At 39.6% G+C, this 14,683-nt stretch overlaps 1 protein-coding gene and 2 long non-coding RNA genes across 3 annotated transcripts; 2 read left to right on the top strand and 1 right to left on the bottom strand.

The window, feature by feature from the left end:
- Positions 1 to 2,680: 2,680 nt before the first annotated feature.
- On the top strand, positions 2,681 to 3,214 carry LOC124312578. The gene is made up of 3 exons (XR_006910572.1): positions 2,681 to 2,762; positions 3,077 to 3,113; positions 3,199 to 3,214. It is a non-coding gene; the product is annotated as an uncharacterized LOC124312578 (long non-coding RNA).
- A 3,815-nt stretch (positions 3,215 to 7,029) lies between these two features.
- On the top strand, positions 7,030 to 8,131 carry LOC124312546. The gene is made up of 4 exons (XR_006910539.1): positions 7,030 to 7,236; positions 7,310 to 7,436; positions 7,507 to 7,957; positions 8,019 to 8,131. It is a non-coding gene; the product is annotated as an uncharacterized LOC124312546 (long non-coding RNA).
- A 1,349-nt stretch (positions 8,132 to 9,480) lies between these two features.
- LOC124311862 (protein strawberry notch homolog 1-like) lies at positions 9,481 to 10,836 on the bottom strand. The gene is made up of 4 exons (XM_046776233.1): positions 10,798 to 10,836; positions 9,999 to 10,596; positions 9,575 to 9,933; positions 9,481 to 9,498 (listed from the first exon to the last, which is right to left on the bottom strand). Exons 1-4 carry the CDS (start codon positions 10,834 to 10,836, stop codon positions 9,481 to 9,483), a joined length of 1,014 nt encoding a protein of 337 aa, XP_046632189.1.
- Positions 10,837 to 14,683: the final 3,847 nt, after the last annotated feature.

The following is a 14,683-nucleotide window of genomic DNA, read 5'->3' as shown; positions in this document are numbered from 1 at the left end:
GCGTAATGCACCAAGGGAGGTATCTCCAGGCCAGGATCGTGGTGGTGGTGGTGGATTCGGGGGTGGTGAAAGAGGAGGAAACAGGACGGGACGAGGTAAATTTGATTAAACAAATTTGATTACAAAGCAAAGCCTTTCAATATTCCGTTTGACATCAGAACCTGCTGGCGAACGGTACTCGGCTTCGTTAAATACAAGGGATCGCCACCCAGCTCAGCTCTTTCATCTGAGAGACATTCATGTGGTTCGAGGAGATACGGTCTTCCTAGTTCGTTCGGCGGCGGCTGGGACGGTCCTCCAAGCTCGGGTTGGTCGAGACCGAGATGGCGGCTCGTCACATGGACGTAAGCGAGACGGTACCTCGTCGTTCAACCGTGACGGAATGCAGCGAAGTGAACGCCGAAACGCTGGAGGTAAGTTGATATGTTCTCCTTTTATATTGTGAATGGTTTGTTGACAAGATATTTCATTTTGATTGTTAGAACCAACCAAGGAAAGACCAAAGTTATCTCTGAAACCCCGAAATTTCCCAATGGAAGAGAGTCCCCACAGCGGTTTAAAGTGGCTAAAAATTCACACGGCGAAGAATGCTTAAAAGTGACAAGGTACTTGAAATAAAAATGGGTGCTTATAAGACTGGATGCTTATCGTAATTTTCATGCTTAAAATAAAAGTTGTTTAGAAATATCTAAACAAGAGTCGTTTGCCACCGCCTCCGAGAAATCGCATGTTTTCAAATTTCTTCGAAACAAAAATGTTTGCTAAACCTTAGCTCATTGTATCGAAAAAAGGGGCGCGAGTACCAATTATAGTCACCTAACTCTTTCTTTCTACCTCATCACCCACCTCCCTCGCCTAATATTCGTTCCCACCACCCACTACCAACCTCGGTTAGGTGACTGCAATCAAAAAATTTACTTGTCAACTGTTTTACTTTTTATCACTATGAGCGAGGTTTGAATCTAAGACCCAATTGTTTAACTGTTACTAGCTCAGACTGACAGATTGACTGAGCTATCTTTCATTATAAACTTTTAAGTATAACACACTAGCAATGTATCACTAGTGGTATGGACTTAGAAAATTTTGGAGTTTCACACTAACTGTCACAACAATAAACCTTGTGTATGCGGTTTAGAACTACTCGTTATCTTTTTAGACTAATTAGTATTATGATACGGTATAGATGTATGACGATTGTGTCGTTAATAAGTAAATCGAACGGCTAAAACATTACTTGACACATAGGCCTGTTGGGCTTGATTACGATCTGTTGGGTGATTGTATGTTGACAGTTGGGGTGGGTGGGTTCAAGAGAATTTCGCCCACAGCATGTCACCCACTTTCACCCTTTTTCCCACCTTTTTACACCAAGCCTGTCAAGCCCCCCACCGACAAAAGAAAAAACCAAGGACAAGGTCGGCACCAAGAGCAAACAGACGAGTAGGTGGGAGTAATAGAAGCCGACAAAAGAAAATAGTCGGATCAAAAAAATAATCTTTACCTTACTGTTGCTTATGAATATCGCAACATTTTCTAACAAACCTTTGCTGTCTCTTCCCAATCAAGGGATGTAAGACGGCCATCTTTTCCGTTCATAGGAAACACGATGTTTCGAAAATTTTGGAGGAGCGGAAACCGCCTCTTCGTGGACGTGAAACTCATCACCAAGAGTAACCAATTCAAATGTTTCTTTTGATAGCTCGAGACTTGATTTGTTGGTTATTTATTTCAGTGATAGAAATCAACGGGATAATCCCCATGACAGTGGTGGCCGTTCCTCTGAACATCCCAGTGGAGGGCGCGGGCGTTCTAACAAGGTGAGATTTCCTTTGCTCTTAGTTTTGAAATAAGCACCTACTTATTAATCGGCTTTCATGAATTCCCTTTGCATTGTGCTTAACATTAAAGAGTTGAGGGACAGACACTCATACTAGTTGAATTAAAAGACTGTCGGGGTCGTTAATGCTCAAACAATTTTTGATAGAATTAAGTTTTTTATATATTCTGAAAATTTCATAGGGAGAGAAGACGGACGATCGACGAAACTATCGCAATGACAATCAAGATCTTTAGCGCCCAGCACGTGATGGTCCTGGCTACTCTGGCGATTCGCGACAGGCGCCTAGAGATGGAGAATATTGGCCGCCGCATAGGTCGACCGCCGATCCTAACGAATACCGTCCGCTAGCCGGAGGCTGAGGGAAGCAGCGGTGGAGGAAACTATTATCGTCCTCCTCTCCCGTTAGAGATGGCGACTATCGTCCACCTCGAGGCGATAATTCACGCAATACGCAAAGAGAATGGATTGTCTTGTGGTGGTGGAGCTGGAATTTACCGCGCTTCCGCCTCGCGTGGAACTGGGCCCAGCAATGAAAGGTCTAGTAACAAATGAGTTGTTATTTATTTATTCTTCGTTGACTGACTGTTTTGTCTTGATTGTAGGTTTCTATTCGTTTAGACTGAAGGACGCGCAGTCGTGACGATCACAGCGGAGACAGACGCCGCTCGGCGTCTGCTTCTTCTGCATCCAGCGTGGATGAAGTTCAAAAATTGGAAAAGCCCAAAGCGCCCGTAAGTTTTCTCATTGTGTCTTTAAACTGTTTGTATGTGAGTTAATCTGACAAATTTATTCTTCTATGTGTTTGAGAGTAGCAAAAAGTTTGCAAACCTGCTGGCTGAGGATGAAGGTGCCGACGGATCAGACAGCCGAGATGAACTGAGAAAAGTAAAGGAAGATGCAAAGTGTTAAGGACCAAAAGGTTAAGTTGTTTGCTTGGTTGTTTGTTTGCATGTTTTCTGAAAAAAATAAATATCTTGACACTAAAAAAGGAGGAAATGTTTTTGTTCAGTGTGAAAAAAAATGTACGAATACCGTTGAAGACGTGTTCCGAGATAAATACAAAACACCAGCGATTCGCATGATAAATTTGACCTTTTAATTGTTTGCTTATTTTCTTTTTGACTTAATTTTTGATTGAGAAAATTAAATTTGAATTGTGTGTATGATGAAGGCTGTTTACATTTTAAATGAATAATACTAATTCTTTTTTCAACGCCAATCTTATTCAAACAGGTAGACAGCGATGGGTGGCTTAAATACTTCGTTTATGGTAATAATCTCGGTAATAATTTGTTTCATCGTTTAAATTTTTCATTAATTACGACGGTTAAAATGTTTGCTCTCACTTTACGTAGCTTGCAGGTGCATCGAAACATGCTACTGCTGCGTGTCGGGTTATCCTTTATCGGCGTTGGAGATTAATCGTGCAGCATGCAGCTGTATCTTCCAGTTATGGGTGTCGAAAGCGCTCGTCGATCCGATGGGTAAGTGCCTAACATATTTGGAATCATCGGAATTTATGTTGATTTTCAGCCGCATATTTCCTCAAATAATTAGGGGGTAAAATGACGGGGGTTTTGAACATTCATCCCTCGCGCATTTGGATTCGAAACGATAAGTGACGTTTTTTTACACAAATTACGACGAATAAGATCAAGTAGAAAATAATTTAAATGTGTTGTAGTGGGAAAATGCATATTCAAAGTCTTTGAAATCAATTTCAAATCTACCTGTGAATGTATGGACAGCGGGAGATGGATCGAATATTGTTTAGCCATTAGTCTGGGACAATAGGCAAACAGCCGCTAGAAGTTTATTTTTTTTTTTTTAGTTTTCTCTCCTTTTTTTCCAAATTTATCGAGATCAAACTCGTGATAGATGGGGGGAAACCGATCGATGTCTCCCTCCCAGAGCAACTTCTCTCTTATAATCACCTTTTTTCTTTGAACGGGAAGGACTCGGTTTGATCAAAATTGGGTAAATTCACACACAAATATAATGAGATCGTTTCCCGGTATCAAACGCTTGGACACTTATTAATTCTCCTTATTCCCCCCCCCTTTGTAGCCATGTTATTGGTCTCTACACAACGACAGTAAACAATTCTGTGCATTTAATCCTATAGACTATAGTGTAGTTTAGTTTTCTTTAAGATTTTATTCCTTTATACAACTGCGAATAGTCACACTTCACGCAATTTTCTAACGCCATTTTTGTTCGTTTTTAGGAGCCTTCAATCACCAGTGCTTTAACCCGCCCGGAAACAAACTACCGAATAGGAAAGAAATTAATACGAAAAGGTAAATTAATAGGACCTCGGTGATGGCTGTGGACAGTGTGGTTTTGAGCATTCAGGATCTTTCTCCCACAAAAAAAAAAAAAAAAAAAAAACAATAGCCTATTTTTATATTGATCTCTATGTAACGCCCCAAACAGGTTATTCAGCGGCCCCAGCCCCATATTGCTTTGCTTTCCGTTAAGGAAGCTTTGTCGGTACTTTCTCCGGAAAAATTCTGTCACAAATATTTTATAGGGTTAATAATTTGATCGAGGCTGTGTTACTCAAAACAAGCCGCTGTATTCTTTATTATACGGTAATTTGTTTTGAAATTGTCGAGTGTTTAGTGTAGCATTCTTTTCGCTGTGGAGTTTTACTTTCACTCAATCCTTTGTCCGTGGTAAATTTCTGACAATCTTTTTATCAAACATCTACAGAAATAGCGAGAAAATGTTGACCCCCAAAACTGTCTCGCTGAAAAATGGCTATCATCGTTGGATGAAATTTTTCTCTTCCACGTTTTGACCTGCTGTTGGTCGTACAAGGACCTATTCGTCTTGCGAGGACTGTAGCAGCAATTGATCGCTTAATGAAAATTTATGGTAAAAAGTGTCCGTTTTTCACTGTATAAACATCAGAAAGAATAGAACGGAGATCCTTGTCCCTTTTTGGCTTTTTGCCTCTTGCGTGCTGTTCGTTGCTGTTTCACTCGCACAAGATAAGAAACTTACACAGCAGCAGGCATTTATACAACTGCATAGGTATTGTGACGCAGAGAGAAGAGTCGTAAAGAATTAACCTACTTTGATCTATATACACAGCTGGCATGCCTATAGCCGTGTAAGAACAACACGGGAGATGTCATTCAGTCATTGTCAAAAAAGCTTTTCTTTATTTGTTACGTGAGATGAAATGGACCGGGTTATAAATTTTAACATTTTCTTTCTCTCGGCTCGTCCCCTTTTTTTCTTCTTTCGGAATCGTCTTTCGGAATATGCTGATTAATGGTCACGATATGCGGAGAAAGTTAATGTAGACTTTGTTCTGGCAATAACAGATTCCTTCCTGTTAAGTCTCAACTTTGTTTCTGCTCATGTTCACCTTTCTCCATCAATGATCGTTACATAAAGGATGTCTCCCATCCTTTATTTAATTTGGGGGTCACAGTTGGTTCAATCACGGTCGTATTGTGTGAGAATCAGATCCTTCTTCTCTTGTGTATATCGATCGACGTTGTAACACTTAAAGACCCGTGGCACGAAAGCGAGTGATATTTGCATTTTTCTTTTGATAAATAGAGGCGTGCTGTACGCTATTTCTTATCAACAAAAGAGCAGTATGATTGCCGTGAAATTGTTATGGTAGTGATAGTAAAGGCGTTTTCTTATTTCTGCCGGAATCTAACGATGTGAAACCCTCCATCACCTTGAGGGCGGACAGAATACTGAACACGAGAGGTGGTTTAACGCCAAACATTTTTCATTTTAGGAATAATATGCCGTCATTTTCATCTTAAGCTGGTTGCATAACTTTTTTACACTCTTGCTGATCTCCTTTCCGTCAAATTAACAATTCAATTGGAAATTACTTTCAGTCGTCTTTATTGCTTGATTATTTACTAGATTTAGTTAGACGGATGCTGCAAGTGGCGATTATGGATGGTCTTAATAATTTCGAAACGCGTATGCATATCGTGCAGTATCCGGTAATTATTTTCAAAACTGGTGTACGTATATGTGTGGAGCATTCGTTTGCGTGAGAGACCACTTTCGGTCATCAAGTAACACGTGTGATCAATCAACAAATCAAATCTATAAAATAACGCGATGATTTTATTTCCCTGTTTGTATTCACACTCGCCACCTCGCAGGTATTTGCATTTTAATCAGGTTTCCAATTTATTACCATCCCGAACTTTATTTTTGTTTGTAGACGGAAACGAAAGTTGGAGAGAGTTTGACGTTTAAATTTGATTTAAAGTTGCTTATGGCGGCTTTAACCTTTTGAAGCCCATCTTTTCTGCAGTCAGTCAGTCAGATATATCATATTCAGTTACCACACAGAAGTTTTAAAAAATCCCACTGTATTTTTACGTTGTTAGGCTCCGGTACAACGCGATAGAATTCAATGACAAAACAAAATTTCTCACATAGTCATATTTGCACGGAGATAAATTTAATCGTTCCTAATTATCTGTTTTATATTTTTGTCCATGGAAACGATGCTATTAGACAGGGAAAATATTATTGGTTGCGTTGTTAAAGGGCGACATTTCTTTTCGTATTTTAATTAATCGAATTAAATCGGCGTTCTCGACCGCTGTGAAAAAGCGCAGGACCAAAATTTGAACGACGAAATCAACAATTTTTAATTTATTTGGCAACGCCCACACATTTAAAAGCAGATTTGTTGACATTCGTATTTGCATTTGTTGTGACAAGTTTTTCTGATTAGTTTTCTAGTTATTCAGGGCATTTGATTTGTCAAGAGCCAAATAAGAATGTAGAATAGGATTTCAGTTTGTTTCATTGACTTGCTTTCTTGCTTTCTTCTAAAGATCACACATGATGTTGACTGACGTGTCGAGGATCCTCCCTTTTGTTTGCCAATCGAATACATCCTTACTTTTCTCACCTCAATAATTCATTGAAAAATACCCATACTCGAGTTATGAAATGCTTTTCGATTTTAATAGGCGATTCAAGTCTTTAATATGAGCATGAGCAGAAAACCTGGTTGCACTCCGCAAGAAGGATCACAGAGATCAAGATGTCCACGGTGGCTCGGGCCGCTAAACCAAGCATCGGTAAATAAGAGACTAGTGACTTGGAAATAATTTTAGTACAAGTTTTTACGCTTTTCTTATGCTAAGATGTCAATTTTTTTACGAATAATCAGCCACTAATGGTCGTTTTTTCCATTAAAACTGCCAAGATTGTTTGGGCGGTGGATTTCGTTTACTTGGGTACCTTTTATCTTCCATTTTAACCAGGTCGTTTGCCGACGTGGAAAATAGCAAACTGTCAAATCCATTTTGGTATGCATATTTGATAGAATTTCTCAATTACTGGATCTACATTTTGTCCGTATTTATTGGCTCCTGGTTCATGGCAAGGTAATAGTTTCATGTGTCATTAATTTCCGTATAAATGTGTTCGTTTTTTTTCCAATACTGCAATCCAAAACAGATGTTCAGCTGCTAAGTTATGGCGCGCTATAGAAGATATGCTTGCACATCCCATTATTGTCTCCCGAGGATACGGCTCACTGCCGCAATACTTCCGCGTCCAGTGCGTCTTCCGCTGCCTCGTAGCAGTGAGTTTTAACACTTCTTTAAACTTTTGAAAGCGTTTCCAATAATATAATGTTTTTATTTTCATTGCAGTTATTGCTGAACTTGATTTTATTTGCATTCCAAAGTCTCAGCAGCATTCAGCTGGAACTGAATTGCTGCCCTCAGTATCCTCCGTCAACAAATGCAGCTGTCGTCTGGAATTATCAACGCCAATTTGGCATCGCCTGCCGATCAGTCGAGAAACTCTGATGCTGCACTTTTGGCTTCGTCCTCTTTGCCACCGTTTCTTACACATTCATCGGTTTTGTTAACGCGTCCTACAATCTGCTGAAATCCAAAATCCTACCAGAATTTCCCGCAGGGATCGGATGGCGAGGAAGATCCCTACTACTTCCATGATCGTTGAGCATCTCTTTGGCTGTGGCTGATTTGTCACATGGCCGATGTGATCCACTCCAAGGCCTTGTCCCTCCTTCCAGTCCTGCACAGCATTCTGAACGACCTTTATTCCTGCCAGGGCTGTGTCGATAAAAATCAAGAGGTAAAATTACATTGCGCTCCAGGAAAAAACTAAGAATAACGGACAAGTGCATTTTACGCAGGTGACGGAAAGTTCAAAGTGGTCAACATATGACTCTCAAAGAGCCAATACGTCTTCAAACATCATCAACTGGGTGGAGCAATGGTTGTGGATATTAGTAGGCCGGTGATTTTCACAACAAATGATGGGGTGGTGGAAAAAAACGAGAAAAACCCTCTGATGACAACTATTTCTGACATAGTCATGAAAGCTGGATCCCGCCTTATTTGCTATTTCCCAAACTGGGCCTACCATCGTCCAGGTAACTAAGCTTCAAAAAATTATTATGGCGTCATTTTAATTATCTTATCAATTTTTTTCCTTGTTAAATTAAGGTGATAGCAAGTATGCAGTAGACGACATAAATGCCACACTCCGCACCGACATGGTCTACGCTTTTGCAATCTTGGATGGGAACACTTATAATATCGTAGAATTTGATCATGCTGTTGTCTTAGGCCTATGAGCTAATTAGTTTTATGCAACAATCGTCGATCTCAAGAAACAGTACCCGAGTTTGAAGGCAACCATCGCGATCGGGGGCTGGACAGATTCTCACGACGAAACGCTTATTCCAACGTAGTGGCTAGCCGTAGTCCTGTTAACCGAAAGACTTATAAGACATAATAATAACGACGTATAAGACTTGGAGACGTATCCTTGTCAATCCTCGTCAATCTAAAAAAATTTTGTGGTCAAGTGATTGTCACTGAACATTTTTGAAAAGGAAAATCGAATATTGCTCAATCCTAATTAGAGCTAATGTTGAAGCCGTGTTTTAAAATACATCTGAACTCCGAAATAAAAATTCTCCATAATACCATAAATAAACAGAAGTATTTAGATTGCGGATAAGAAATCTTTAAAGGAAATGGTGCGGGGCACCTGAAACGAAGTTTAGACCAAATTGAAATTTTATTTTTATATTCTAAAGGGTTTCAAAAGAGCCTCAAGTAATTAAAGTGGGTTTTGGTAACTGTTCTGTTGGGGTAGCCAATCATGTTGGGGAATAAAAATTCGTGGCTATAGTTCTCTATATGGTCAGACGAACTGCACAAAAAAAACTAATGATTTATCGCTTTACTATTTAACCCTTTAACGCCAACACCGGTTGTATCCATTGAATTCCCCGCGAAGGATCGTACGCAGAACGCGTCGGTACTGGAGCTCCCGTCTACTTGGCGAAGAAGAAGAACAAAAGAATCATAAACTTTCAGAACACTTGTTACCATACTCATTTAGTAGATTTGAAATGAATACATTACAGATTACATACATTATTTCAAGCGCATCATTCGGGCTGACGAAAGACATTCCATTGGCTGTAAACAAAAGAACAGGGTGGTACGTGTGCAACATCTGCGAAAAGGTAAATTAAATTACGGGTATCAATACCTTCTTCCCCATTCCATACTTCCGCAAATTCCGGAAAAACTCAGCAAAATCCACGCGATATTCTAGCAAAACATTCTGAGCTTCTAAATTTAAATAACCTGACCACACTGAATTTAAAAGGAATTAAAAAAGAGAAATGATCGTCATTATCACGATTATCACCACACACTTCACATACTTTACGGCTTGTTGAGCCATTAAGGCGGCGTCCCATATCTTGGCTGAAATGCAAAGGTACTTGAAGAAATCAGATTGTGCAGCCCAAAAGTGTAACCAAAATGTTCGATGAGCATCTCGATCAATGGTTTGGCGATTTTCGGCTTTTGTGAAAGATTGATGTGAAGATTTTAAGAATTCCTCCCACAGTGCAACAGATTGGTCGTAAATTTTGACGAGATTCTGATCCACGTCAACTTCAAATATGTCGAAAACGACGTCTTCAAAAGAAAGTTGACGTGCCAAGTACATTCCGCGTTGCTTCTCCATGCCCACCAATTCCATGCAACCCATATCCTCAAAGGCTTCCACGAAATGGTCAAATTCTGTGAAAACAATAAGATCATATTAAAAATGCATTAAAATATATAAAGAAAACATTTTCGATTACCATGGAACGCAGTTCCTTGGCCCCATAATCCAAGGCGGGTCATGTATCCCATATTGATGGGTTCTGAAATGCCAGTTGCACACATGTAGACGATCCTTGCATTTGGTAATCTGGCCTGTAGTTTCAAAACTGCAAATTCAATGTTTGTTCCAGTCCTCACGTTGTTGTAAAATTGTTTCTTAGTTTGATGACATTCGTCGAAAATGATGACGACATAAAAATCTTGCCCACACCAATCAAACCGCTCGTCAAGGCTCGATTGGTATTTCTTACGGAAATACGAGAACTCGGTCAGATTGAAGAAAGTAGAGAATACGACACCTTCTTTTACTGAACCGAAAACATCTCCAGCAGAGACGAGGGAGCGTTTAGAGGTGTACAAATGGTGGAAGGCAATTTGGTCGGTGCCGATATCACGTAAATCCCACTTGGCATCGTATTTGTGTTCGTTCGACACTGAGAGCCAGATAGAGTTTTTACGGCCTCGTAAAAAGTTCTCGAAGATAATTTCGGCAGCAATTCGACCTTTGCCCACTCTGGCTCCGTCTCCGACAAGAAATCCAGCTCGAGATCCTTCCGGCAGTCTTTGGGTATGCCTCTGACAGGCATGGATAACAGATTCCAACTGAAAAACAAAAAAGGCTCCTCTGTCGATTGTTTCTTAAGGTAAAGCTGGCTTGTACCAAAAACTGTAACAGTGGCAAGTGACGGAATCTCCAAAACAGGAACTGGGCGGAACTGGGTGATTTCTTATGTGCAAATTGCCGGACACTCCATTTTTTCCCTCTAGGATTTCTACTTTCATCATAATTCGTCTAGCAATCTCTTGTTTGTTCATGGTTTCAGGCTTGAAGTCAAGATAAATTTGCTTGTCCTGGTTACTTCTTTATTTCCTTATTTCGAGCTCGATCTCTTCTTGAATCAAACATTCTGAGAATTCTGGCATAAAAATTCTTCTTCAAAGACCTCGTAAGGTTCCACAAGTCTCCAGTGTTGCTGCTAGCTGACTTTTTTTCTTTTCTGGTTTGCTTCTCTATTTGGTTTAGACTAAAAGTGAAGACCCCCGATACTAATTCAGTCTCTCCTTTTCCCTGAGAAAAATACAATTTGTTACAGTGAATAAGTGAAATACAATGCATCACATTTTATAGTTTAAACACTTTACTTCAACATGCTTTAATCATCCACAACATACCAGCAGAAACAAAATTTTGAGTGCGACAACTTAATTTATGTATCACTGGCTGTGACTCAACATTGTGTTATTTTAAAGTAAACTTTGCCATATCGACTTTGCTTGAAATGCTTTCCTTAGATAATCTGAAATGTAAAATTCGTTATGAACTCACACACTCATTGTGTTTGACACTGTTTGGCTGTTAGCCTGTCGGGTCTTGACTGACAGACTGAATAAATCAAAACGTTTACTCATTTGATGATGAACTCGACAACAAAAATGTTTACATGAAAATTTCAAAGAACTAACGACGGTCGCGTAAATAGATTAAATGAACTCCACCAAGCAATCAGCTGACACCACGAGTATTACAGTGGTAAATAACTGGTATGATAACTGCTGGTCGAAAAATGAAATCAGGTTCATCTATGTGTTTTGTTGTTCTCGTCGACAGCGGAATTAAGCAACTGTCAAAGCAAACCCAGCTATTTCATATCCCATATGATCTTGCGGCAACTCCTGCGTTTTGCTACCTTGTGTCTTCATTTGACGCAGATAATGTGGCTGAACTCGACGGTTTTGATGAACTGTCCTTGGTGGACGTATTCAAGGATCTTCAAGCACAAGTAGTGCAAAGAAAAGATGATTTTTCTCAAATCAGACTGCTTTTCAAAGCAAATGAAAACAGTTTGCGAAATATCTTTCGAGACTTTGGCACCACAAATTTGGACTTAGGTTAGTTATTATTTTATTTTTTATTTCTTTGAGTATTAATCACATCTGTTTTTATTAATAGTGCCTGTAGAAAATGAGTCAGAACGTGAATCGCATTGTCAGATATTTTCCTGCCCTAATGGAGATTTTCAATGAAAAAAAATTATGTCATTTAGACGCAATGTTGTCGTGAGACTTTGTTTTCTTGAGTTTTGTTCTTGCCTCTTGTTTGTGAATTACTTTCACTTGATTCAGAAATCCAATTTAAAATCCATGGAAATGATAACGTAGAAGTAATTCATTATCTTCATTGGTTTATGTCATTGGCATTTCCTTTCCCCTACGTAACATAATATTCTTTTTTTAGGCTGCTAAGCACTTTGCAAAATCTGAGCAAGTTTTTGAAGATTTTGTTGATCTACCTTTTAGTCAAATCCAATCAGATTGCCCACAGAACTGCCTGATGAAGGTTCAAGTCAGCAGAGCTCAAGTAAACTTTAAAAAAAGTGTTGGAATTCAGGTAACCCAAACTAACCAAAATTTCTATTGTATACTTTTACATAACATGTTTTGGTTCTAGATAATTTCTTGTGCATGACAAAACCAGTTTTATTCCAGTTTTATTCCAGTTGCTTTCAGCAGTCAGAAACATCCATTTCAGTTACTTTTATTTTACACAATTCCAAAGACATATATCAGCAGCTAACGTAAGATAATGATGTGGATTATTATACTATAAATTTTCCAGCAATTCTGTTCACTTGTTAGATTTTTGCTAATTTGCTCTTTTGTCAACTTCCGGAAATTTGCATTGAACTAGCAAGTAAGTTTTGTTCCGTGTAAATTTCTCAATATGTCAGTGTAGGTTTGAGGTTTTAAGCTAATATTTACAAGCAATCCGCCACTCAAATAGACCATTTTGGCATTTTTTTTTTATTTTGAAGAAATCATCACTAGGGGTTGTAAATACATAAATAGATGAGTTTAATTCAAAATGTTTTGCTTAGTCAATTGGTGAAAACCGCAATCGATTAGCTTTTGTCGTTTTGGAGATTAACAAAAAACTGTGAGAGGGGAGGGGGGGTAGCCGGAATTTTAATTTTTGCTGTTTTTGTGCAGCAGTTTCTCGTCAAATGCTGTACCTATACATATTCTGATTTTTCAAAGTGATGAGATAGCCCACCTCTTCAAATAGTTTCCATATTTTTTCGATAGTCGGCTGAGAAGCAGAGATATTAATTATTAGAATTATGGAAACTAATCTTAAAAGTTTCTTTCTCTGTCATGACGGCCCTAATCCTATAAGCCATAGAGCACTCGCAAAAACAGTACCAACGTCAGAATGTAAGCCTGTTGGATTGAATTCGGAGATCAGACGGTGGACTGGACGGCCTCTCTTACGATGGCCAGCCAGAGCAACTCGAACGTCGCCTACTCGCGTAGCCCCAGCAACCCAATGGCTCTGTCCGGCTCTCCATCTCAGCTGCGGCTCCTCTACAAAGACGACCAACTCCTTGGCGGTTGGCTGACAGAATGGCTCAAGAATCGGCGCCTCGTCTCTGCTGAGCTACACGGTCGAAATTTTCAGCAGTGGCGACCCCAATTCAAATCAAGACAACATCTGAACGTGGGCTGGACCGACGATTCCGACCAAATGGAGCTGGCGGATCGGCACGTTTTGACAGACTTGCAACTCACCACGTCCTACGCGGTGCTCGTCAGAGCTGAGAACGCTCGCACGGCATGTCCACTCTCAGTCCGGTTTATCCTTGCTTCACGACTCTGCCAGGGCATCCGTCGGCAGCGGCGACGGCGTCATCTTGAAATTGGAGGAAGTTTTACAGTGGCTCTCCCCTTCTCTAGCGTGATTCCGACTAGAGCCCATCCACCCGCTTAACGCCAAACAGTCCGGTTGAGTTGAAAGTGGTTGGATGGCGCTGACGCCAACGGAACGACCAAGTCGGCCTACGAGGAATTTCACATTTGGTAATGGCCCATCCATAGCTCCCGCTCCGGCACCAAGAAGGATCAAATCCACCAAGAAAGATCCTCATTCTCAACGATGAGTTCCTTCTGGGTGGTCTTAGCGTCTCAACTGGTCGTGTCCAGCTCGACTTACACTTTGACCAATTTCCTGCTCTCGACACGCTATTTTATCATCTTGGTCCCGTTCTATTTTCTTTCTTCGATTTTATACAATGTTATTTCTCTTGCAAAATTTTTTTTTGCCCTTAGAACCACAACATTCTTTAAAAAAGTTGCCAATATATGCTTTATTGTTATATCGAGCCATAAATCATCTGCTTTTGAGAAACCCTGAGTTGCATCAAATATCGACTCATTCTTCGTATTTTTTGCTGTAAATTTCTTTTTGAACTTAAAGTGCTAGCGATAGGTTCTGCCATCGACTGTTTTCAACAAAAATAATAACTAAAGCTTCGTTCACACTACAACTCTTTTCTATGTGTTCGTTTTACGTTTTTCTTACGTAAATTTCATTTAGTTTTTTACGAACCAAAATTTACGTTAGAATCTTTGTACTCTGTTCACACTACACTGTGCACTTACGTTAGAGTTGGGTTTTAACGTCAATTCAAACCAAAAATTTTTCTTGTAATAGATGTAGTGTAGTGTTTGTCAGTTGGAGTACTTGTCAATATCAACAGCATGTCAACAGTTTCCTTCATCAACTTCAACAGACATCAGTGAAAAAACATAAGTGATTCATCCGTTGAAGAAGTTTCTAATTATTTTGATAATAACGATCAAGAAAGAGAACGAATTATTCGTCAAA

Source organism: Daphnia pulicaria, chromosome 8 (assembly GCF_021234035.1).
Source record: "Daphnia pulicaria isolate SC F1-1A chromosome 8, SC_F0-13Bv2, whole genome shotgun sequence".
Classification (NCBI taxonomy): domain Eukaryota; kingdom Metazoa; phylum Arthropoda; class Branchiopoda; order Diplostraca; family Daphniidae; genus Daphnia; species Daphnia pulicaria.
This window is presented reverse-complemented; position numbering and strand designations above follow the sequence as displayed.

Bases quoted from the DNA above. Each gene is read 5' to 3' on its own strand.
- LOC124311862 (XM_046776233.1), bottom strand. From the start codon at position 10,836: ATGAACAAACAAGAGATTGCTAGACGAATTATGATGAAA. The intron at 10,597-10,797 runs GTAGAAATCCTA...CATGCCTGTCAG, and splicing joins CTAGACGAATTATGATGAAA to AGGCATACCCAAAGACTGCC. The intron at 9,934-9,998 runs GTAATCGAAAAT...TTGTTTTCACAG, and splicing joins CCAAGGAACTGCGTTCCATG to AATTTGACCATTTCGTGGAA.